Raw genomic sequence first — 26,742 nt, 5'->3', positions numbered from 1 at the left:
AAAAGTATTCAGGGTTCAGTCTGACAAATATCTATCTATCTTGTGTGATTACTAATATTTAATTGGTATCATGATAACCTTAATATTTATTATGGACAGCTCAAATAGTTGACTCTGTCAAGTACATTGAAGAAATTCAACACTTTAACTCACGTCTCCCTCCTCTGATAGTAAAGTTTTTATTTCTGAATAAAGAACAAGACCTATTGCCAATAACAATGGATTCGTCCCAAACATACACACAAATTTAGTGAATGTATTCCTTTGCACATCGGTCAATTAAGACTGTACATGTATAGAAAAAGGTTAAAAGAATGTATCCGAAGTTTGACGGATAGGACAGAAAAATGGCGATTCATAATTTATGAGAAAAATACCATAATTAATACATACCTATAACGAATATAGGAATGAAAAAACAACTCTGAATTCGAGGTCTTACTGCATAATAGAGACGACACAGATTCGATTGTGTACAACAAATATCCTTGTAAATCAAATCTTGTTGATGAAGGTCAGGATGCGATATCTGATTGTATCTTTGAAAACGACCGGCTCTTCTTGGCCGGCTACGAATAAAGCCGTTCCTTCGATATGTGCATGTCTGAAAATAATAAAGCAGTGTGACAGTCATCATACAGTTAATAGTTTAAGAAAGAAATACATTACGGGGTAGATTCTAACATGGAACTGTCTTTTTACGAAATGATAAAATAGCTTCACTATCTGGAACACTTAACCATTTAATAAGACCAAGGGTAACCATTGTCCTTGATTGTAAACCATGATATTTTACATTGAAAACAGTTGTTTATCGTTCACCTGTGTAGTGGATTTTCTAAGCTTTGCATATGGAACTTTATAGGATATGGTAATAAAAACAAAAAAGTGAGGTATCAACAGTATAAAGCCTGATCAGACTGCACGGGCATGTAGGCAACTCTCGCATGGCTAATCACTGTCGGTTCCAGCCGGTCAATTGTTAAACAGTGTAGAGCCAAAAGGAACAACCGCTGGAGGTGTCTTTCGGTATGCTTAAGTTTTTTCGTGATCGTGGGCGTTTTTCGTCCTCTCGTCATTTAAGAATGTCATTTATAACTCGGTAAATTCTTATGTTGAATAAGATATTCACTGGTACTCTAGTCAATAATTATATAATAGTATACCAATACTATATTCATTACTACACACCTCATTAACTATATACAAATGCATTACTATTTAATGTCATACCAGTAAATAAGCGCTGTTCTATGTCTAAAGCAATTAAATACCTGTCCATAGGGTGCATAAGACGCCGAAGGTGCAGCCGCGTATGTAATAGTTCCACCTTCCTCACCGACAAAGATGAAGTTATTCATAAGACGTGCCACAAACCGGTTACATGGACATATAGGTAGTCGGTTCCTGACTGCTGATTCATAGTTTGCTAAATTTGCTAGCTCCCCTTGTACCCATCTTATACACACACTCTCGCTGTCAAAAGGTGTAACAGACCCCACTGAGTATGCTACAAGGCCGTTACGATCTGCAATAATATAAGCATACCCTTATAATACCTAGAATCGAATGAAAATAAATCGCCACCTTAGTGCAATAAGTGATTAACAGCTATTAAATTTTGAAGGAAGTAATCCACTTATTGCACTAAAGGCCCGGTCACACAGTCCTCCACGGGCGTATCGCGGCCGAATAACGGCCAAAAATTTCTGCCCGTGAAGCAGACGCTGTTGGACGCTTTGAGGTCGCGATAAAGACGCGATACAGCCGTACTTTACCCGTCGTTACACGCGGTAAGAAATTCACACGCGGTTGGCCGCGAGAAAAAGTTTTGGGCTGCCCAAAAATTTAGACCGCGGGTAATCGCGGGCGGTACACGTGGTACACACGCGGTAAAGACGCGGCACCGACGCGGAACGAACGTGCTACGACGTGCTACGGCCGCGGTTAAGACGTGGTTACACGCGGTAGGATGCGAAATTTAAGCGGGTAATCGCGTGTGGAGCACGGTCATAGCACGTTTGTTCCGCGTCGGTACAGCGTTGTTATCACATGCATTAGCTTGTGTACCGCGTGTAAGCACGGACAAACGCCTTTCTCCGTGTAAACAGCGCGCCCAAATATTTGCCTAATCACGTTCAATTGCGTCTTGTACACGTCCCAAATACGATTGTCCACGGCCTAATCGCGTCCGTACAACGTCTGATTTTAGGTATATAAAAAGCGCGATTTGCCGAGCATTCGTCAGTTGTGCTCCAGACGTCAAGGGGTGAACATGGATCCCCGTCACCGTAATGACCTCGTCTTGCTGCTCCAGCAGCATCAGAACCAAGTGGTACAGGTCCATCAGCTCCTCATTGACAGAAGAAGACGAAGGAGGAGGAGGAGAGTGGTCCGGAACATCTGGGTGCGCGACTGGATTGTCAGGAGACCTGAGCTGGGGCTCTACGATCGTCTCATGGTGGAGCTCCGTAATGAAGATCCAAGGGCCTTCCAGAACATCATGAAAATGCCACCTGCCATGTTCGATGAAATAGTGCAGAGACTGACACCAGCCCTTACCAAAGAGATCACCAACTGGCGAGCACCCCTTGATCCAGACCTGAAGGTTGCCCTCACCCTTAGGCACATTGCTTCTGGCGCCAAGTACCGTGAGATGCAGCCCGGTTCGGCTGCCTTATTATATCCGTGGTAGGCCGCGATACTGCCTTGCATCACCCGCTATATGGACGCGGAACAGTCGCCGGCGTCTGTTCCGTAGGCATACCACGGGTAAACCGCGGGTAAGCCAGTTTTGCACATTTTCCACCACGGGCAACCGCGGGCAAAAAAAAAATCGCGAAATTTTACCCGCGATACAGACGCGAAAGGCTGTGTGACCGGGCCTTAAGGTGACGACATGTTAATGTTTTGACACAAACTCTGTTGTTGTATTCCGACAATTCATTTCATTTGCAAACTGAAACCATGCTCTCCTTTTTTAAAAAATACATTTCAATGTAACCAATACACTTTATTTACATGCAAGAACATATTTCTGTCAAGAACGTGATATTGAATATTATTAAAAGACATAAAATTTATCGGCTTTCAAAAGAGTATCACTTTAGTATTTCATTATAGAAATCACTGGAAACGGTTTGCCCAATGGACAAAGTTTTGAATTTTTTGAATTAAGAGACCGTTTGACATTTCCTTCACTAATCACATGTTCCTGAAATCTTATTTCAGCATTGTGCCTATTTATGACAGGATATTATTTAGTGTCGTCTGCATAAGGGTTAGCCGTACAGCTAATCGAATCAGGAAGGTCATTATAAATATTAGAAGAGAACTGATTTTAGCACACTACTATTGTGAACTGCACTTGTTACGGTTTACCGTTTTGAATATGTTCCGTTTATTTTTACTCTTTGCTTTCGGTTTTTTAAGAAAGAAAAAAGATTAATTCATGAATAATAGCTTCAGACCTTCAGACTTTAATAGTCGTTTGTCGGGGGGGGGGGGTGCCTTGTCAAATTCTGCTTTAAATCTAGGTACACTATATCGATATCATGACTTGTGTCTATTCCCTTAGACCAGTCCTATATACATGCTGGTATACAGACGATCTGCTTGCGTTCCTTATAGTGTTGCTTCATGTACGATAACATATATCTTGATAAGGTTATAATTACTTATTGAAATATAAAAGACGACGTTAAATGTTTATGACAATTTTAGCTCATCATACTTACTTTTTAAATTAAGAAATTGATCAGGTCTTTTTAGGGTAGTAAAATCTGCACTGTCTACCAGACCATTAGGCAGTCCGTTTGCTACAACACCGATAAATTGTCTTCCGTTTTTGAATTTCATTTCTCCGTCAACATATGTGTAAAACATATATGCATTATTCAGATCTGACACATAGGTCATTTGCATCGTGACTGTCTGAAATAAAAGAGAAGAGTCTTTAAAAAGGTGTATACTTTGGGAATAAAGAAAAATGAAAACTATAAAATAGAATTTATTTGAATTTTGCATAATCTCAGAAATGTGATGACAGAAACATTCTAGTTAGCAAAAAATTGTAAGGGCACCACATATTAAACACTTTTGATAAATACCAAGTCGCAGAAAAAAAAACTTTCTCCTTTTCATAAAACTTCAGTTTCAATTTAAACATTTGGTAAACTAAAAATTCATTTCTTCATAATTATTATTTATAATTAATATTACAATACCAACCTCGTCAGCTAGTCCACCACTTCGTCGACAAGCTGCCCATGTCACTTTCAAAAGGAAAATCGACTCAAACGTTGGATTATATATGCTGTGCACATACTCTTCAACCACCTTCTTTTCAGTACTGTCATTGCTAAGATCACCCGCCGCAGCACTATAAGCATGGTACCATATATTTCCGACGGAGGAAATATCTATATCAGCAAAATACGGACAGGCTACGTAGCGACCTGACAAATAGGGTTGTTTTACATTGTTCGACGGTGGATCTGGACTCTCTAATGGTGATCCAAATGAAACCACCCCATTCACGCATACCTGAAAATGTTTGCATACGTTTGAACATGATTATGATGGTATGGATTTGTTAGTTCGAAACTAGTGGAACTGAACACCGTTACACGTTGGCGCAAAGAAATTAAACTTACGGATCATCGTGAGGACAAATAAGAACTGTCTAGATTACTAGTATACAGGTCGCAGCGGAAATGTTCTGATACTTGAGACTGTGCTATACATAATGTTTCGCATCTGATCCGAGTTATACGGGGAGAGCCGATGTTTAACGATTGATCAGACTGGTATTTCCGTTAGCTGTACACAGACTGGTATTTCCGTTAGCTGTACACAGACTGGTATTTCCGTTAGCTGTACACATGCTGGAAATTCATCTGACATTGGGTGCCAAGTAAGTCACTCCAAAATTGATTTGGCCGTTATGAATAAGACTGTAAATTTAAACTACGTTGAAATAAAACTTATTAAAAGTATAATAGTATCCGTCCTCAGGGTACATACCCATGGGAGGTAACTAGGCAATGTATGCTTTTTAAAATCAAGAAATGAGAAATTAAATGATACCAGTTCTAACTCTACTATTCTAATATAATATGTGAACATTTAAAAGAAGATTACAAAAATATGTGCGACTTACATATACGGCATTGAAGCCTAGTGTCTTTAGAAATGGAAGCTTGAAGGCAAATTCTAATTTTGTACATCCATCATTTGACCTAGCAATGCTAGTATCTTGTAGTGCTGAACCATAATCCAGTAACAGAGAAGCTGGAAAAGAAATCAAATGAGCCGCGTCACGACAAAAACAACGTAATGCGTTTGCGACCAGCATGGATCCAGACCAGCCTGCGAATCCGCGCAGTCTGATCAGGATCCATGCTGTTCGCTATCAGTTTTTCTACTTGTAATAGGGTTTGTAAGCGAACAGCATGGACCCTGATGAGACTGCGCGGATTCGCAGGCTGGTCTGGATCCATGCTTGTCGCAAACGCATTACGTTGGCTCAAATGTGTATGTGGATTTATTGTAGTAATTGAGTTGCTGTTTTTGGTTTTCGATGTTTTTAACAATCTACTTTTATGATCAATCTTGTTTTGAAAAAAAAAATGTGAGAACAATAATTAATGTAAATGAAATGGGAATTTAAACAAGTTTTTTGTTTTGTGTTTCCGGTCATTAATTGACTCCTTAAAATGACTTAAAATAAAGGGATCGGTTTTAAGCAAATTATGAGTAGACTTTTTATATTGCTAAATTATCAATGTCGTGAATTTTATAAATATACACCTAATACATACATCTGATACATATGAGCCGCGTCACGACAAAACCAACATAGTGCGTTTGCGACCAGCATGGATCCAGACCAGCCTGCGCACCCGCGTAGTCTGATCAGGATCCATGCTGTTCGCTTACCAACGGTTGCGCAGCTGGTCTGGATCCATGCTGGCCGCAAACGCACTATGTTTGTTTTGTCGTGACGCGGCTCATATGTCTTTTGATACTTTAATGAAGCCTTGTACAGTTTAAATGGGATTGTTTTGAACCAACTACATTTTGAATATGGTCAGTTATATATTAAATAGACTGAGTCTATCTTGGATTAAGTGGGTGAAATGTAAACAAAATATTATTACCTGTTTCTGGCTCTTCACCACAACCCTCTAAACCTACAAAAGAAATAAAAATAATAAAGAAACTGATACGAGACTTATCAAACATGCCGCATATTTGCTTGTAATGCCGATGTATCCTTTTTGGTAAAGTTCCAGGTTCTATTTTAGCAAATCCAAAATATTCTTGTCTTTGGTCATTGTCAATATAACACTTTGATATAAAAATGGCAAATACTAAATCATACAAGACGTATATTTAAATTTACAAAAACATTAAAACATTCCCACGTTTTGTAATAGACAACAGTTTTAACTGAATATTTTCATTTATTAAATTATTACTTAGAAATTAAATTTTGAGGAATGCTAATAAAACAAAATGCATATTTTTATTTTCCGTATTTTCACCACAAGGGTTTAACCAGCGCACGACGCAAACCGTTGTTTCCTTGAGCAATAAACTCATTGCTAAGAACTAGTTAGTTTCGGGAATGGATTTCGAGAATTTGTCTAAAAGCTTATTGCTTTCCTTCACAGTCGAATAAATTCTGTACAAGTCAAATATGCAAAATAATTTATGCAAATAATTTAATATGCAAATAATTAGATATGAAAAATAATCTACCTGTATCTTGTCGCCGATATCTTTCCAGGTAATCATCTGAAAAATTAATTATCAACATTATTCGTCAATACATGAGTATAGAAATTATATATTGATTCTTATGGAAATTATTATTATTTTTTTTTTGAATATCTGAATATGTATAAAATTGACATCCCTTAGCATTAAAATCTTCTACATATGAACCACAATTATTAGAATAATTTGTTATGGAATGAACATTTTACTGATATATTCTGTTGAAAATTGAATGATCTACAGTGATTAGGGGCCTTAAAAGGGCTATTCCCAAAAGTTTCCATGTTAAGGGTAAAACAATATCCTCACCTGCATCTGTCACTTCCTTTAGATTTGGAAGTTCCATCTCATACACGCTGCTTTTAACTTCATCTCGAACAATGGTTTCTGTCAAGAAAACAAATAGATATTTCTTTTCGAGAAAAAACAATCTGAATTTAAAATCGAAAGTACTTTCTGTTGATCAATATTTAGCTGATTTTTTAGTTTTGATTTGTTTTGTTTATTGGTGGCATTATAAAAATAAAAGCAAAATCGCTTTTGTCTATATCGGATATGAGATGGCGGTTATAACTGTGAAATCGTTATTTGAATAAGTCCAATACATGTTCATCTTCAATACCACAGTATATTAAAATCATAATTTATGTGAAAAAAGGGGGCACGGACAAAGCATAGTGTACAGGAAACCGGAGAAGTCGTTTAGAACTTGTTGTACATATTATCAACAGTCTGTCACACAAAACCCTCTCCAATTTACTATTTGCCTGTATCTAAAGTATTTAACTCTACTAATTGACAATGATTATAATATTATTTGTTCGCTTTACCTGTTTCCACTTTTTTGTTGATCCATTCGAAACTGTCAACTGAAATAGAACCATAATTTTGTTGATACAATTGTACATCATTAACACCAGAGGTCTGTTCGTAAGTGAAATATTGTAACATATGATAACTGTATTGCCACGGTGATACAACATGCTATATGATCACATTTTTTTCACTTTCATAAGCTAAAAACTTTTTCATTCTGCCTGATTAGAATGGATATCCTTGATATAATTGACATATTGATATATTAATTACATTGATATAATTGACATATTGTTATGTCCCATTAGAAATAACTCCTATATCATACTTTACAGAAAATGACAATTTAGCATTATTAGAAATGGGATTTTCTCCCATGTATCAACATGGGACTTTTCCCCCATAATCAGGATGGGAGATTTCACCCATTGGTGGATTTGTCCCGCAACGAAAATGGGAGAATTTTTAAACATTACTTTTTATGTTTTTATTTACACAATAAAGTATTTGAAGACTGCATTAATAGTTTTCTAGCATAAAATTTCATTCTTATTTTTTTCTAAATCCCCCATTATTTTTATCTCCCATTTTTATAGAATGGGGGTAAAACCCCATGCGGGATAGCAAACCTCCAGTGAGAGAATGATAAAACCCCATGGGGGACTCAACTTTGATTGTCTCCCCAGCACTCATTGTTAGGGGTATGTGAAATTTAAAGACCAGTTTTTGTTTAACTTTATACCCATTGTAAACTGAACTCTTCATTTGTTCTCTTATTACTTAAGAAAGGGTAGCTGAGTTTGCGAAAATCCCGGATTTGCAAACTTATTCCGGAAGCTGTTAAAACAAGTCTGTTAAAGGCACTTTATGCCTCAGAAATCAATATTTCAAATATTTAGAAAGGTCTGAAATGTGTTTGATAATATTATGATAATGAATTTAGAGCATTTTAGATGTTAAACAATGTCAGACAATAACATCAAATGTCCAGTAATATCTTCTGAAGTTAGCAAAATATAAACATTTAGTATTTTGACTTCCATACAAAATACTAACTAACTATAATTTTACCATTTGCCAAAGAGCAAGAGCAGCGATGGAAAGTTTAGCTATATATGGCCAATTAGTAATTGTTTGGAAACTGTTATAAGATATCACAAATATATAGAAAGGTTTTGAGAAATAAAAATGATAGCATTTCGGGGGCTGGACGGGCCTTTAACTTACCTATTCCATATTCACTGCTGCTCGAAACCTCATCTTTATCTAAAATAAACAAGAGCGATCAGTAATCACATGTGTCGCCTCATGATGGCCAATTTCATGTTGGGACAAATTTTGTGACAGACAGACAGACAGACGGACAGTGCACAACTAAACTTGGTACTGATCATTCCTGTAAAGTTTGGATAAAATTGCACCAGTAGTTTATGAGGAGTAGTCCGGACAAGCTTTTGCGTATCTGGAAACACACAGAAAAAAAAACACCTTTTTATCAAAGGGCCATAACTCAGCCAAAAATCATTCAACCGAAAAACCCGTGCAATATGCGCAAGGACTTGAGCTACAGATCAATCCTGTAAAGTTTCATTGAAATTGCATTAGTGGTATAAGAGAAGTAGTCCGGACAAACTTTAAAAGTGAAAATAATTAAAGGGCCATTACTCTAACAAAAATCCTTGAACCGGAAAATGCTGACAATATGCACAACTAAACTTGGTACTGATCATTCCTGTAAAGTTTGGATGAAATTGCATCAGGAGTTTATGAGGAGTAGTCCGGACAAGCTTTTGTATATCTGGCAACACACAGAAAAAGAAACCTTTTTATCAAAGGGCCATAACTCGGCCAAAAATCATTCAACCGGAAAACCCGTGCAATATGCGCAAGGACTTGAGCTACAGATCAATCCTGTAAAGTTTCATTGAAATTGCATTAGTGGTATAAGAGAAGTAGTCCGGACAAACTTTAAAATTAAAAATTATTAAAGGGCCATAACTCTGACAAAAATCATTGAACCGGAAAATGCTGACAATATGCACAACTAGACTTGGTACTGATCATTCCTGTAAAGTTTGGATGAAATTGCACCAGTAGTTTATGAGGAGTAGTCCGGACAAGTTTTGTGACGGACAGACAGACAGACAGACGGACAGACAGACGACGGAGAAGTGATCCCTATATGTCGCCACTACTCCGTAGAGGCGACACAAAAATGAAATATATAAAAACAGGTATAGACTTGAATATGTAAGGCATTTAAGACGTAGCAAAGGCATTAAAAGTAACAAACCTCCATATACATGCATGCGTTTATGTTTATGAAAATTTATGAATTGTTTCAATGACACAATAAATGTTATCAATTGTGTATAAATTAAGTCATTGTACCTAGCTGAGGAAAATATTTGCTCACAGAAATCATCTATTAATTTGTCAGAATAACGTTGTGCAGAATTTTCTCTTTCTTTGTTGAAGGAAAGTGCTAGAATATTTGGTGACAAAAGCTGTAGACTTTGACATATTTGCTTGATTTTTCTGGGTTTTTTTTACTCATCCGCTTTGATATAGAGTGGTCTGTTAGTTAAAAAAGGATAATCTCAAATCTGATTAACATCAGCTCCTAATTAACGTTTAATAGGATCTGACGATCAGCAATAGCATGTCACCTTCTCAGCCAATCATCGGCGAGCTTCACAATTTTGAAAGCATATACCGCAAAGTAGGTAATGGCGTCATGCATATAGCCGGCAGGTAAACTTGCTATACAATCTTGCCATTAAAAAAATGAAGTCTGTTATTTCCAGTTTACTTGTTTCAAATTACTCCAAACCTTTTTTTTCTTACAAAAATCAACAATTTGTTTTACTTCCACGGACAACGAAATTTTGATATTTCGTCGCATGCCTATCTGTAAAAACCGGTTTGATTTCATGGCTTAAAATAGCTTTTTTTCGGGAAATCCGAATCATAATGAAAGCGGAACATATACGGTCGTTATCTGATCTACATGTAAGAAAAAGGTAGATCTGAACTTTATTAAGATTGGGATAAACAGCATATGCGAATATATTATCTAAATTCAATTATCTTTTATCAAGGAAAGAAAATGTTAACAAAGAGCGCCTTTCAATGTATAATTATAAGAGATAAAGGTAATTGTTTAATTCATTAATGTCTCAAGTGTATAAAAACAACATTGATTGTCTAAATGATTTTGATTGGAAAACTATAAATATTTAATAAATAGTTAAACTAATGACGTTCCAGCGTATTTTAATGCTTTTATTTGTTAGGGAATGTGCCTTCTAATCTTGGCCTGCACTGGTCGCAATGCGCATGCGTGGAATAAATTACCACTAGCAGACAAAAGTTTGTTTGAAATGGCCGAAAATACTTCCTTAAAAGAATAATAAATTATAACTGATAATATTCTGAATAAAAAACAATTGTTTGTCTCTAAAAACTCCATAATGTACGTGTATTTAAAAGGGAACTAGCATTGGTGTCTGACTTGTAATAGATAAATTGATTTATTTTAACATATATGTATGGAATGACTTGTTATTATATTGACTGATTTATATTAACATAAATATTTATATACATGTAGATTTACTTGGCATCATGTTATATACACACAGTAAAATAACAATATTAATAAAATAAATGTAAAAACAAAGCAATTCCAATCATCACTACATGTTAATGAATACACAGAAAGAGTTTAAAGTTAAACTGGTCCTTATAATATATAATACTGTACGACTTATGAGACAGATGTTTTATATCACGTTTAAACATCAATGATATATACATATATAGTATAATTAAGTTACTCCTACTTTGCATGAAAAATATATCTAATTTAAAAGATTCAAGATAAGTGGTAATCACATTTTTAAGGTTTAAATGTTGGCATGTGTATGACATATGAGCCGCGTCACGACAAAACCAACAAAATGGGTTTGCGACCAGCATAGATCCAGACCAGCCTGCGCATCCGCGCAGTCTGATCAGGATCCATGCTGTTCGCTTACCAAATCTTTTACAAGTAGAGAAACTGTTAGCGAACAGCATGGATCCTGATCAGACTGCGCGGATGCGCAAGCTGGTCTGGATCCATGCTGGTCAAAAACGCACTATGTTGGTTTTGTCGTGACGCGGCTCATATGTATTTGATTATTAACAGATACAATGTTGTAAAGTGTTGTAGTCATTCTGTCACGTGACAGCGAGACCGTCACAGATTGTATCAATCAAAATGCTCAGATTTTAAGACTTTATATTTTTATTCAAAAACTACACAAAGAATTGAAAGAAATGCGTCCCGTATTTATTGATGATATAATGCGAGCAAGAATGAATGCGTTTTAATTTTAATGACCATGTGCTTTGCTGATTTTTATTTAGCAATCTAAGTTTAATAACATCTTATATGTACATATACTACAAGGACAGTCAGTGTATGGTTTTCGACACATAGTCGAACTTTTTTACCGGCCAGCTGTCATTTTAAGTTACCTTAAAACACTAAGATAAAGTAAACACCCAACATATTATCCCGATCATTTTTTATTGACATTAATCGGAGTGTTCTGGCAATTCGTATTTGATTTTTTTTTTCTTTTGGGGGGGGGGGGGGGGGGCGGTGGACGGGTGGCGATTACCATCTGAATACTTCGAGTGGCGGTTACCATCCGACTGGATGATTATTATTTTCTTCGCGGTTTAAAATTACACAAAACACATTACGTTTTGCAAATCTATCTAATATACTGTTGCCGACGGTTATATGCATGTATGTGTAACTAAAACAAATAAACAAATACCTTCAATACATTCACCATTCCCAGTTTCCATGAATCCGTCAACACATTTGCACGTGCCATCCCAGCACGCGCTGTTGTTTACAAGCATGTTACAAAATGCATCTGTGCTTCCCACCAAGACGTTACAGTCAACGTCCAATGAAACGACGGCATCTACAAAATTTCAACGAATTATTTTATTAAATATCAATCGTTATGGATGATGCTGCTGAAATGATACATGAAATATTTTTCCAGAGGATTTGAAACACTCCTGTTACAAAGTTTAACAACATACAGCATTTATGTACACTGGTATGTGTGATTTGGAACTCAAACAAAGAAATTGAAACTGGCCCGTTTAGGATTAAAGTATTCCACTATATTTAGATGCAGTAACAGAAATATATATTAATTTTTAATGCCTTTTGCAATCTTTTTATATTGTTATGTCCTTTTATTAACATCTGAAGACTGTTTATTTTTAGTTTACAACGTTCTTACAAGACAAATGTTTGAACGTCGCCAAAATAGTTTGAATTGATATGTCAAGTATTTTTATTTATTTATTTATTTATTTATTTGTTCTTTTTTTTAAAGATATACTATGCTCATCTTTGAGTAAAATATTTTAATCAAAGAAATTTATTAAAACCTATGAAATGTGCATATTTTTTCGTTAGCATATACTGGCTAATTACTTAAATATCTTGTAACTCAATATATCATAAATATAATGTTCAAATAAAGATTTATCAATATTGTAAGTTCCAAAAAACATTATTTGTAAAGACATTACCGAATTTACATTTCATGTAAATAAAGGGAGGTAATTAGAAATTTATTTCCGATAAAGTTATAGCCAAATTTGTCAATACGAAATGGATCATAAATTTTAAAGATTACTTACATGTATAATGCGTATAAACATTTGCAGTACATATTTTATTAACATATTCTTGGATGTTTGGAAAATGTTTTAGAAGAAAACATCATTGTTATTATATATACATATATAAAATTTCACTTAAAAGTCGTTACATCCTGAATTACAACACACAGGATCTTTCAGAATATATTTTCATATATGTAAAATACAAAATGGCATTAAATGGATTTCGGAATTCAAAGCTCGTACTTTTGGATCACGTTTCCGAAACAAATGGTCTAGCTCGCGCGAACACTAAGGAATGTATTCTTAGAAATTATTTTGCACTTTTTAAGTAAGGGGTTTTCGCGGTGGGTACAGTATTTTTGTATTTTCTGATCGCAAGATCAGATAAATACATAGCTAACATCCACGGTCTAACACAATATTTCCCAACAGTCCTAACAACGCAATGTAGTTCTCACTCAAAACTGCTTAAAAACCAGCAATTTAAAAGAAAGAACAAGTTTTTGTTACAAGTGTCCAACAAATTACTACACATTCAAACTTTAAAAGTAGCGCTGGCTTATGGAATTGTCAATAAATGCACACTCACAAATTACGCGGATGAATATGATTTTAATCAATGAAAATGCTATTTTTAGCGATATCGATGACCGAATACTACACAAATAAATCTGACTGTCGAGTAGTTGAATATATAGTTTCTACATGTTGGACTGTTTAGGCGAGAAGATTTTTGCTAAATTATTTACTTCAATTTTAAACAACAGGTTTACCCTGAACAAAATACCTCGAAATTACCCTAACCCAAAATGCAATGGAAATTATAAATTACGAATGACTTGATTTTATTCAACCATTGTTTGTATAAATTGTCCGTGGTGCAGGGGTAACGCGCTCGTTTCACGTGTGAGAGGTCTGGAGTTCAAATCCCAGTCGAGTCAACATTTTTTTAAATTCTTTTTTTAGTGTCTTTGTTGGAAATAGCCACGATATGCAAGGATAAAGTGTGGCTATCATAAAAAATGAACATAAATGATTTTTTCAGCAACGGATATACATGTATACAATCATTTATAATCCATATGTGTAAATGCATGATCAACACCACACTTGTTCCTTATTATGTTATCGCTATTAGCGAAGACCCCCTCTAAAGGTATCTGTTCACACTTAATAACTATATGACACTGGTTACATTACCATGTCGATCGTGTTGAGCATAATTGTTTATTATACAATAATTGTAATAAAAAATACAGATTTTATGAATATTGTTTTCTTTCTTTTTTGTGTTTTATGTGCTATTTTAATACTGAGTTTTTACGTTTACTAATATTTTAAGAATTCAATTGTCATATTGACCGACGATTATATTAAGTAAAAACTTAACTGGAAAAAGTCAGTAAATTATGGTTAAACTTTTAATATATAATATTGTTTATTCTTAAAACATATACATGTACATTTGTATTTTTCTTTATCATTTTTTAAATTATCAATCAATTGAATAATTCATAAAATCTAATTTGTAACTTTGAATAATTCCTCGGCATCTTTACTAAACACGAATAACAAATTAAATAAAATGTTTCAAAGTTGATAGTGTCATATTAATACCATAAAAATGTACCTTTTTTCTCAATTATTGTACATATTTATTGTTTTTATCTGATACAAACGTATCAGTGTTTTATCATGTTTTATAAAACATGTTATTGTTGTTGTTGGGTTTTTTTTTTCGAATTGTATGTTTATGTATAATAATAATCAATAAATTTGAGAGTTGATCTGTGTTTATTAATTATTGTAACCAAACTAAGTGACAAACATTCATTTTGAAAAAAACTTATATAACTGTAAATATTTGTTCTGTTCTGTAACGATATCAAACATCTACTCGAAAACCGGGAGAGACGGACAATAAACGTGTGGTACTATTCGCCGGTCACTAGTAAATTCCGGTCAAAATAGACCAGGAGAGACCGGGAATTACCGATTGGAATACACCCCTCTATAAATAGATTTTCGGAATATATAGGTCACCAACTCATCATTCTATTCAGCTTTCGGATACATGAAACATAATAACCCACTGTGTACTACAAAATGATAAATAAAAATACCCCGAAGAGCGCGATTTATTGACGGAAAAGGTTATTTCATTTGAAAATGTTTGCATTGCGAAATTCTCCAGTTCGCTATTCATTGTATATATCGCGACATTTCATTTTTAATTAATAAAATGGTTTCCTGCGGGGAACGTTTTTAATGATATTAATATATTTCATTTAACTATTTTCAGGGGGTGGGGCGAGGATAAATAAACGTTTGTATCTGGATATATTTGACAGTAATCGATTAATATAGAAGAAGGTCTTTGGAAACTGGTGACCGTTGATGACCGGAGAAGATCGAACATAAAACAATTATTTCTTTTTTAAGAAAATAATTAAATAGGCCTACCATTTTATGAATAATTCCGAGCAAAAAAAAAGTAAACACACAAGTATTTATGATGGAAGATGCCACTACGAATATTTTAATTTTGTAGATTTTCAGTATAAACAATTTATTGTTTGTAACATTTTGAGATACATATTAAAGAAACATTGATCATTTTCAAACACATCATTCAAGTTTTTCCACCTTAAACGGTAACATAATTATAGAAAATTAAAAATATCACGTAATAGTTTTTTGTTCTTAATTAGGTGTCTAATTCCCTAGAGGATTATCTGTAACGTACCAGCCAACGGTATTTATCCAGGTTTTAGACCACAGCTGTTTTCTCTCGGCCAATCAGAGAGGCTTAAAAGTGTTTGATATATCCCACACATCACAGTAAAGTGTTTGATATAACTATCTTAGACCACAGCTGTTTTCTCTCGGCCAATCAGAGAGGCTTAAAAGTGTTTGATATATCCCACACATCACAGTAAAGTGTTTGATATAACTATCTTAGACCACAGCTGTTTTCTCTCGGCCAATCAGAGAGGCTTAAAAGTGTTTGATATATCCCACACATCACAGTAAAGTGTTTGATATAACTATCATGTTTGTATTCAACTGAAAGGAAAAACCCGTTATATGCACGCTTTATGAGGGGAAAATTTCTATGTACATTGTATATTGTAAAGTAAATACATGTAGTGTAATTCCCTTCTTAAAAAAACAAACAGATAGCAATAGTCCTTTGACCAATTTATTTCGACATTTCATCACTTTACAAGAATAGTTACTGTATTTGTAAGTAAGAAAAAACTAGCAATAATCAATTGAAATGCGTTTATCTATCTATTTAAATCTATATATGTATCTAAATTTTACGACGGCTTTTGTACAAATATTTTCAGGCACTGTGATTTCAATAATCGCATCCTGAATTATGTCCGGATCACTCTTAATAGCAGACACTGTAGATGTACATTCATTTACAGGTTTTAGAAGAGGGGATTCCACTGGTGGGCAAGGGGGTGGAGTTTCCGAACGGTGACTTGCAACGCTAAGGACATTCTATGCTTTTAGGCTTCAGAGGGACGTTTGTAATATTTGTTTCAGTTCATGAATGAAGTAAAAATGTCAATGCAGGATGTATATAAAGCATACAATAAATAAACGAATATATACTCAAGTAAAATATTTTCAACTTCAGCCGGACAACCAATAAATATCCTGAACCCTAGGGTTGTTTAAGCATTAAGGAAAACGTTTAATGAAAGTTACCTGCCCGTTTCTCTAGCGAGCCCACTCTTGATAAGTAGCCATCGCCAATGATTTCTGTCTAAGAGTATATTTCGGTAAGCAGTCTTGCTTCCAAGCGCTGTGTACGGTGTTATGTCATTAAATCATTTAAATAAGGAATCAACAGGAATAACAACAAAATCTCCCCACGTTGCGAAATTATAATGTTATCACATTCAGAAATGTTAAATTCTTCCCAATTCTGCATGTGAAATCTACCTATCATTCAATAGATTGTGTATTCAGTAACTTATGAAAGAACATGAATTATGCCATTTTCTCGTGCATTTGTTTGCCTACAATAAGGCCATATAGATTGAATAAGAAATATTTGGATATCCCTTTGTAATTGTCGGAGAAAAAAAACGTTTACGCATGTTTAATCTTCACCTTAAACAGAGAAAACTACCTGTGGTCTAAGTCAGATAGATCGCTCGTACCAGTTGGATGTGAGATTTATCAACTCGCTTCGCTCGTTGATAAATCTCACATCCAACTGGTACTCATGATCTATCCTATACTCCGAAAAGGTCAATTAACCAATCATGTACGGTTTACAGATCACATGCTCCTCCATGTACCGAAAACAGGTCACGTGCTCCTCCATGCCTCAAAAGTTAAACGCGTACCAATACCCTGTGGTCTCCAGACCGCAGTCAAGCACCCTCATACTGGTCGGAATAAACGGCTTTTATTATGTCCGACTGAAAGGCTCGAGAAGTTGCTGTCGCCCTTTCACATTGCGCCGAGGACGCCAAAAATAAACTTATACAGGAAAACAAATACAGATATACAGTACGATTAAGATTGCAAAGATCAGAAAATACCACAGAGCTTGCAGCCCTTTGATTTCTCAGTTAAGGGAGAGTACTTAGATAGAGATACCAAAGTTACACTGTCAAGCTTAACAGATTTTTTTCAATTATTAAGAAACATAGTCTAGAGAAAAAGGCAACATTTCGCTTTCATCATGGGCAACTGTGTTTGAATTTTGAATTCAATTTTTGGTATGTTCAATGAAAAATGTGTTAAAAGAGGTCAATTTCTTTCTTCTTTTTTTTAAAATGACAGTGGAAATTTATTTTAAGTTAAACATTATGGCGCACTGATACACGATATTCATATAAATTTTTAATGTCATAAGTGCCATTTCATCTCCATTCAGTGTTGTCCGTGTGTAAGATGTATATTTTACTTTTACTTTCTCTAATTTATCTACATTTGCATGACATTTCTTTGTAAAAAGAGATAGGACAATTATTTAAAGGTACATTATGCCTCAGAAATCCACATATTTTTTTAATTATTTATGAATGCTAAACATGCTTTTGATAATGTTTTGATATGGATTTAGAGCATGTTAGATATACAACAACTGAAAATAGCATTGAAGTTCAATACAAAATACTTATTCACTAAATATACCATTTGCAAACAGAGCAAAATAAGCAAAAAAAAGTTAATTAGTTTATGTCAAATCAGGATTTTAATTTTTTTTTGGGGGGGGGGGGGGCTATGACAAAATAGCAGAGAAATTTTTTGAGAAATAATAATTTTTGCATTTCTAAGGCATAATGGGCCTTTAAAAGAGTAGTTCTAACTTGAAGAAGATTCTTATAAAGTAGATACACGCTAAAATGCAGGTAAGTAAGATTACAAAAACAGGTGTCTCGAGTTGTTATAAAATGATTAGCATTTGCTTTAAAAGTTGAGCTTTTACTTTTTTGCTTCAATTATAATAAAACAGAAATACTAACCTTTTAAACTTCATGGAAAATTCAAATTTTATTACTTTTATGACGAGCCTGATCAAAATGATGAGTTTTTTTTTCAAAATAATCTTTGATATCAGGGCGTTTTCGTTTTAAGGCTTGTTAATAACTTTTAAGATTTTGCCAGATAACCACCGTGGCAGGATATTACTTTATGAATTATTATAACAAAATCCATCAGCTCGGAACATTCATTGAGATAAACTGCCGCCATTAGATATAGTAAGTCAACCGTATATGGTCGTACAATACGTTTCCTTGTTGATTTAATAGACAATTAGTGTGAATATAACAAAACGTGCTAGATAAGTTATTTGATCGTCGGAAATATTTTGATGTTTTATCAAATAGAAACATAACTCGATACTAAAATATTGGTCGGCCTATATTTTGTCTCTGCAAAATACTGTCATTTCAGCATGACATTTTAAATAATATTTGTCACAGGGTGAGAAAGATGTACAATCTGACCGGAACTCAAACCCGGAAACCTTGGAGTACCGTAACTCGGCTCTACCGACTGAGCTATCGGACCGCTTACAGAATATCGTTCAGTTCTGAACCGTGACAATACAATATGCTGATAGCATGTTCTGCAAATTTTGTTAGAAAACCTTTCATGCCTCATATTCGCCATTATTTACTTTAAATATAATAACAATTACGACTTAAATGTTAGAGCCATCTGTTTAGCTCGGTAGGTAGAGCGTTGGACTGTGTATCGGGCGACACGGGTTCGATTCCCGGGCGGTGCAGTTCATTTTCATTTTGATTTATCATGTTAAAATACTGATAAACTGCTTGACAATCTGCCCAGGAACGATGCAGTGGCTAAACTGAGCTCTGGTAAATTCAGTGGATCCAGAGTGAAACTACCAACACCACCACTACTTATATATCCATGATCTTGTTAGCTTGTAGGAACATACAAGTCTATTACATCGCAGCAACTTTTAAGGATAATCAAAAAATGGAACAAAATTTAACACATTTCCCCCTTTAGTTGTTTAGAAATGTGTTTTATTATTCATTTTATTCGTTTAATGCTAACAATTACTAAGATGTAAAGCTGCAGCTCCTTTATTCGAATAATTTATTCTGAACAATTATTTCCTAAATTGCTCTTAACAACAACAATTTAAATAGGAATAATGACTTATTTTAGAAACATATTTACTGCAGTTAATGAAGATAATAATTTAAATTAAACCCTCAGTTTGATTTATTCCCCAGACAACGCCTAAATTAGTTCATATATAAGTAACATGCCAAAAGTAATAATAGCTTAAACACGGCAGTGTCACACCTTTTTTCTGTGATTTATTACTTTTCTAAACTTTAGAGACTAATTTGTTGGTCACAATTCACAAGCTTTAAAGTCAAAGCTGAAATCTAATCAATAACCAAAATGTGATGCAGTTTTTCGTTTGACATATATTGTTTGTTTGTTTGTTTTGGGTTTTACGTCCCATCGACACGGTATAGGTCATATCGCGACGTTCCAGCTTTACTGGTGGAGGAAGACCTCAGGTGCCCTTCCGTGCATGATTTCAGGCACGAACGGGCACCCGAGTAGAGCCACCGACGTTCCGTAAGCTAGCTGGATAGCTTCCTCACATGAAAGAATCCAAAATTCCTGTCGGGATTTGAACCCACAGCGGTGAGGGGCAAGTGGTTTGAAGTCAACGACCTTAACCACTCGGTCACGGAAACATTACGCAACCGATTGAAAATGGTATAATATCTGATTAAACGTCCGCACTCTTTTTCTTTGCTAGCGTTGTTTATAGAGCATTTTTATTTCGAACATTAACTAATATAATAAAACAACTGTACACATAATTAGACAGCGTGCATAACAGAGCGTACTTCTGTTAGCTTTCACTTTTATTTTGTCGGTTTAAGAATAACAAACATATTAAAACTTAGGAATGGTTGTAAAAGTGTAACAATTAAATACGTTAGATACATTTTCATAAATTTATGAACACCTGTACAGGAAAAAACATGCTGACAGTTGGACAATTTTGATCTTATACGGTAGTTGATATGTATATATTATAATTATGTTTCTTTCTCAATCGTTTCTCTTGACTCATTCTGAGTGGGGTTTCAAAATTATAAAAGCCCACACACGAACAATAGATGTCAAGGTGCAAGACTTTTAGAAAATACTCACAATTTGAGGTAGCGTCTTAGATTTACCTTTAACAGGTATGTAAACTCAATGCAATTTGTTTGTGTGGCCGCCGAAATGAAGCTTATTGGTAAGCATGCAATTCTCTAAAATAAAATCAATTTATTTGGGAGTATAATTAAAATTACTAAGAGTTAAATCTGCCGGTGTGTCTGTAATGACAACATGTCCTACCATCTGTTTATATAGTTAACCTGCCGGACCAGATTTCATTTATTGGTTAGGGCGTGGTCATCCTAAGACATAATAAAATATGTGATTAAAGTAATTATTAATTTATGGACAGACTATAACATATTTCTCCTTTTGTGTATTTTTTTAACATCGATTTGTCAAGGCGATAGCTCTCCTAAGTAAAGTATCATCAAAGTAAAGTAGTTACTTCGCTTAGATCTTGACGGTGATAATACAGCGTTAATTCCCACAACTGTCAATCAAATGAAATTAAAACTTAGTTATTGTAATGTTAAATGATAATCAACACGTATTTCAGTGAATGACTTTTTTATCTTGACAACCTTGTTTAATCAAACCATGGCGACACTTGTTAATATGTGATTTATAGATATTGCCAGTTGTGTTTTAACTTAACTATTTTCATATGACATTTATTTGAAGGTAATACTTGCTTTCATTGACAAAATACGATTTTCTAAGCGGTTGCCTCACACATGTTGTCAATTGTTACATGTAAATGTATCAATTCTGTAAATATGTTACGATGATGTACTTATGGTACAAATCTAATAAAATAAATGTTCTGGGGCCGTATTCACAACTGATCTTAAGTTAATTTTTTGACTTAAATATAAGATTTTGCTTATATTTTGAGAAATTTTCTTAGATTTAAGATAAGAATAACTTAAGAACTTAATAACTTAAGATAATAATAATAAGATAATAAGTTAAGATAATAACTTAAGAACTTAAGATCAGTTGTGAATACGGCCCCTGTTCTGTTCTGTATTATTTTGCAGTGACTCTTTGCTTTGCTCCAGTTCTATCCAATGGAATAAGCTTTTAATATGTTTTTTTTCTAATCGATGATACACTGCAATTATTTTAGATTATATTTACATTTGCTTTCGTGATTGCTTTGAGATCTTCGGACGTTTGGAAAAAAATAATGTTGTTTTTTTAGCTTCAGATTCTAAGAGGCTGCGATTTATGAATATTGCGGTTGATTCTTTGCCTGTATGTAAATGTTTTGGTTTTGAGAACATTTTCTGATCATTTTCTTAGATGCTTACAAAGTATGTCCAATTACTGCTTGTATGGTATCCAGGTCTTACAATATACATGTTTGAAAAAACAATATTTAAAAGATAACTAATATATACGAATACTTATTTGTAATAACAAATAACAGCTTATCTTGCATAAATATAAATACTTGCTTGCCAATTTACAATTCATGATTATACTTTCTTTAATTTCTATGAATATTATGAAATTTATAACTCGACTTGTCTCAGTTTGTAAAAAAAATGTCTTCATAACACAAGCAAAGAGATATAAATTGATGAAAACAAAATATCGCGCAACAAAAACATCTTCTCAATGAATGTACGACCGATGTTAAAAAGAGAGAAAAAATACAACAACAACAACAACAAAAACACCCAAACAGTTCAAAGAATAGAAAAAAGGATATGTTCGCGGGGATAACTTGTAGGCTAACCGAACAAAACTAAGAACAAAATGTTTTTGCCAGCCTTACAGTATTATAAAGTATTCAAAGTTATGTTTAACAACTGATTTTGTTTGTTTTAACATTGAATAAAAAGGATAATTTGTATTGTGTTCCGCAGAAAATCTTCCAAAATATTCTTAAAGGACCAAAATGATTCAGATGTTTCATGAAGACTTTGAAGTTTGGCCAAATAAAATGGCAACGGTAAAGCAGCCTGTAATAAGCTAAAAATTACAATACCACATTGCGAAATCATCCCGACCGCCTTTTTGTCACTAATCAATTCAGATAACTCAACATTTTGAAAAGCCGAGTATGTTAATGGGATAATTTTTCATTAATATCAGATTATTATTAAAAAGGAGGCTTTTGAAAATCATTTTGTAGTGACACATGTGAAATATGAGGACAGATTAAGTTTGATTTATACTATATCTCTGAAGCGTATATAATTATTTAATTGATAACTCAACCATTTTTGCTAAATTCTACAATATTAAAAAAGTGCGCAATACTGAATAGTAAAGAAAAAGTATTTCATTTTTCTTTTCTCTTTCAGTTTAATCGTAGCTTTAAATGCAATTGGTCAAGTTAATGATAGTCAATACAAAATCACTGTAAAATAATTGATACGAAATATGTTTTTTGTTGTTGTCGTTTTTTATGGAATGTTGGCTGAACAATTTTGCAATGCCAACATATATTTAAATGTTGAACGCATTTGCTTAGTAAGATTGGTCGTAAAAAAGAAAATAGTTAAGAGACATTCATTTCTTAAACTTGTTCCACTATCTAGATAGTTATTTTTTATCGTCAAAAATTTTAATTCTTGAATTTCCTGTATGTTATGAGTTTTGAATTTCGAGCATACTATAAATTTATGTTCGCTCTGTTCGGCTAATAGAACATGTAGGTCCATGATGACAATTTTGAAAGGTAAAGTTTATTTCTTAAAATCAATCGGCGACCGTTAAAACTTTTTTATTGATTTTTTCTTTCTTTTTTTTTCTTTTTTGTTTTTTGTCAATTATATCTTTTTATATTTTAAACTGGCCAAAGATTTTCGAATTCAGTAAGTCATACTTTGAATTTCTTTTCACTTTATAAGGCTCGTCGAACAATTTTTATAACGTGTATGTAATAATGATGATGCACTTATTGTTACAATAAGTCATGAAAAAAAAGTTTGATTACAATTATGAATCATTCTTTTTCTTAAATAACATAAAATTTAAAAAATTAAAATAAGTATCGAGAAGTTAGTATTGATATGTTGTTACTAAAATGAATTGTTGACAGAAATATTTTTACAGGTGAGAGTTTCATATAAGCTTTAATCTTTCTACTCAATCCTAGATGCAATTTATGTATTGAAATCTTGGTTGAAAATATAGAAGAAGAAATAAATATTATTGCAATCAATAATTTTATCATTTATAATTGATTTCTCACGATTTACACATGTCAATTTGCACATCGATTTTAACCAAAGTTTTTCACTTAGGGAATTTGTATACATTACATATGATAATTTTTACTGTTAATGGTCCTTACCATTAGTCATGATAGAAAACCATGGAAATTATACAAGTTTTTCACGCTGGAGGCATTTGAAAGAGGTAGATAGAAACGTAAACGTTTGCGAAAGGATGACGTTGATTTCTTATAAAATCAAAATGAACTCAACTATTTATTGAATGCTTGGTCATTTCCTCTAAATAAATTAAAATAATACTTAAAACACAAATAAATAGCCATAAATTAATGTATACATGAAACGAATTAATGTCAAGCAACGATATAATTCAAAATGAATACAAGTATATTATAATATTATATAAAATGACCAGCATCAAAAAGGCCCCCAAACCGCTTCACCCCCCCCCCCCCCCCCACTTCAAGAAAAAAAATGAAATGTAAGAATTAAGCGCAAAGGAAAAAGCAAGACTGATGAACTTCAGCATTAACTTTGTGCCATTTCAAAATTAAGAAAATAGATATTATACTCACGTATTCCTGCGTACACTACAAGTACTATAGACAAACACTTCTTAATCTGTACCATTGCAATTGTTCAATCACCTGAAATTAAAAATGTATATATATATATATGTATTTTTTTTCAAATGGTTGTCCAACATATTTTTTCTATAAACACTACACGAATGTACACTGTTTATACGGTTACCCAATCCTCTACTGGTCGTGAAAGTTAGAGCCTTTGCTATATGTAACAAGCCATCACAGCCTGGACACCCTGGATTCTGACCACGCTCTATACTGTATGTAGGCTAACTAACATTTAATTTTCATCTGAATATCACGTATATGATAATATGTTTCATAAAATGGAAGATTGACAAATCTCATTCACGAAATTCAGAATATTAAAGATTCTGGCGTTATTATAATACATCAATAGAGATGCGATATAAGCGGACTTGACCGTTAATGTCCCTTCGTTTATGTTTTAAATCCAATGATCGACAGCTTAGAAACAATCCTCTCAAAGTATAATGTTGCACTATGAAGCAGATTATTCTATTCACTACATTGCCGAGTAACCATCATTGTACAGTGTTGCAGAATTATTCGTGATCTTCCTGTACAAAATTTTCAATTTATCGTTAAAAATTCGTTTTTATATTCATTCATGTATATATTATTGTATGTACATGCCTAATTCAAAATAAAATGTTCTGTTCTGTTAAAGCTGCACACTAGTTTTAATAATGTGGGCTAATATTGTATTTTAAGTCATGTACATTTATATCAGAAAAATTAAAATCTTTACAAGTTTATAAACAATATATGTATGTATGAATGAATGAATGAATGAATGAATGAATGAATGAATGAATGAATGAATGAATGAATGAATAAATAAATAAACAAACATATAAATAAATAAATAAAAGATTTATATTGATATACTGTTTTATTATTTACCATCTTAAATGCTTAGCAGCATTTGCCATGATTAAGACAAATGTTATTTTATAAAGTTAATCAAACTTTATCCTCAATACCTTTCATCACATATATATATATCTATACTAAACCAACCTATTTATTATCCTACAATATAACATTCTAGTCTTAGTGGTCTTAGAATCTAAATAAAAGATATCTATAAATTTTACCTGCGACAGTAGACGAAATTATTTTCTTAGCACGCACTAGTGAATTTCTTCTTTTGTTCTCATTTGAACACATTCCAAATATAAATAAAACTTATCAAATATAAGTAATATTTTCAACTTGTACAATAGTTTTTGCCGACGCACCAAAGCATACTAGACGGAAGCAAAACGCAGACGAATCAGAACAGTTGAAATCACGCCTGCTTGCATATTTCGTATGCAAATTAGCCAACTTATTTTCATTTCGAATAATTCGGCAATAAACATGTCGATTTGGTCTGTGAAACAAACGTAGGGTTTTTTTTAAGTAATTTTTTTACAATATAAATTTATATCTGATAATAAAGGCGTGCCGGAAGTACTTAACGTCTTTGGCGTGCCGGTAGTAATGAATTAAAAAATATATAAAGAATAATAATACAAAATTAAAGATCATGATGACAAAATGTATTTCTACTGTATATAATTATGTAATTGTTATAACATAAAATAACTCTTGAAAATTAGTGCATGTCGTAAAAGGCGATCTAAGGCATGTCTGATACAAAATTTAAATTTAAGAAGGACCTTAGACGTAAAGAAAAGACGTAAACGAAGTTCATATACGTATAATGAAAGAATTTTAATAAACAATAAGACATCTTGGCTGACTCAAACCAAAACACTATGAAAAAAGACAAACAAAAACAGGGAAAGATGGCGTAAAAATCTGCTTCTTTACTGATATATCAAAGCCATTCAAAGAATTAATACATAACGTACGTAGATTACACCAACTGGTACCCGCATTATATTTCGCAGAAAAAATAACAAAACCAGTATTTTCATTACATTACATAACATTACATTTCATGGTCTTGCATTGCATTGCATTACAAATAACTAAACTTT

At 33.4% G+C, this 26,742-nt stretch overlaps 1 protein-coding gene across 1 annotated transcript in view; it reads right to left on the bottom strand.

Annotated features, from left to right (window-relative positions):
• LOC132726509 (fibrillin-1-like) overlaps positions 1-25,990 on the bottom strand; it is a 56,535-nt gene extending 30,545 nt beyond the window's left edge. Inside the window, exons 1-13 of the mRNA XM_060711838.1 lie at positions 25,852-25,990; positions 24,719-24,790; positions 12,432-12,584; positions 8,827-8,865; positions 7,614-7,652; positions 7,093-7,170; positions 6,766-6,801; positions 6,162-6,194; positions 5,162-5,292; positions 4,231-4,545; positions 3,738-3,933; positions 1,275-1,528; positions 394-604 (exon numbers count right to left, since the gene is read on the bottom strand). Of these exons, the coding sequence (XP_060567821.1) occupies positions 394-604; positions 1,275-1,528; positions 3,738-3,933; positions 4,231-4,545; positions 5,162-5,292; positions 6,162-6,194; positions 6,766-6,801; positions 7,093-7,170; positions 7,614-7,652; positions 8,827-8,865; positions 12,432-12,584; positions 24,719-24,773 (1,540 nt within the window). The 5' untranslated portion in view covers positions 24,774-24,790; positions 25,852-25,990. The remainder of the gene's footprint in view (positions 1-393; positions 605-1,274; positions 1,529-3,737; positions 3,934-4,230; positions 4,546-5,161; positions 5,293-6,161; positions 6,195-6,765; positions 6,802-7,092; positions 7,171-7,613; positions 7,653-8,826; positions 8,866-12,431; positions 12,585-24,718; positions 24,791-25,851) is intronic.
• Positions 25,991-26,742: the final 752 nt, after the last annotated feature.

The sequence above is a fragment of the Ruditapes philippinarum genome, unplaced genomic scaffold, assembly GCF_026571515.1.
Source record: "Ruditapes philippinarum isolate M1 unplaced genomic scaffold, ASM2657151v2 ctg1045_1_1_1_1, whole genome shotgun sequence".
Classification (NCBI taxonomy): domain Eukaryota; kingdom Metazoa; phylum Mollusca; class Bivalvia; order Venerida; family Veneridae; genus Ruditapes; species Ruditapes philippinarum.
Note: the sequence above shows the minus strand (reverse complement) of the source record. Positions and strands in the feature narration are given on the sequence as shown.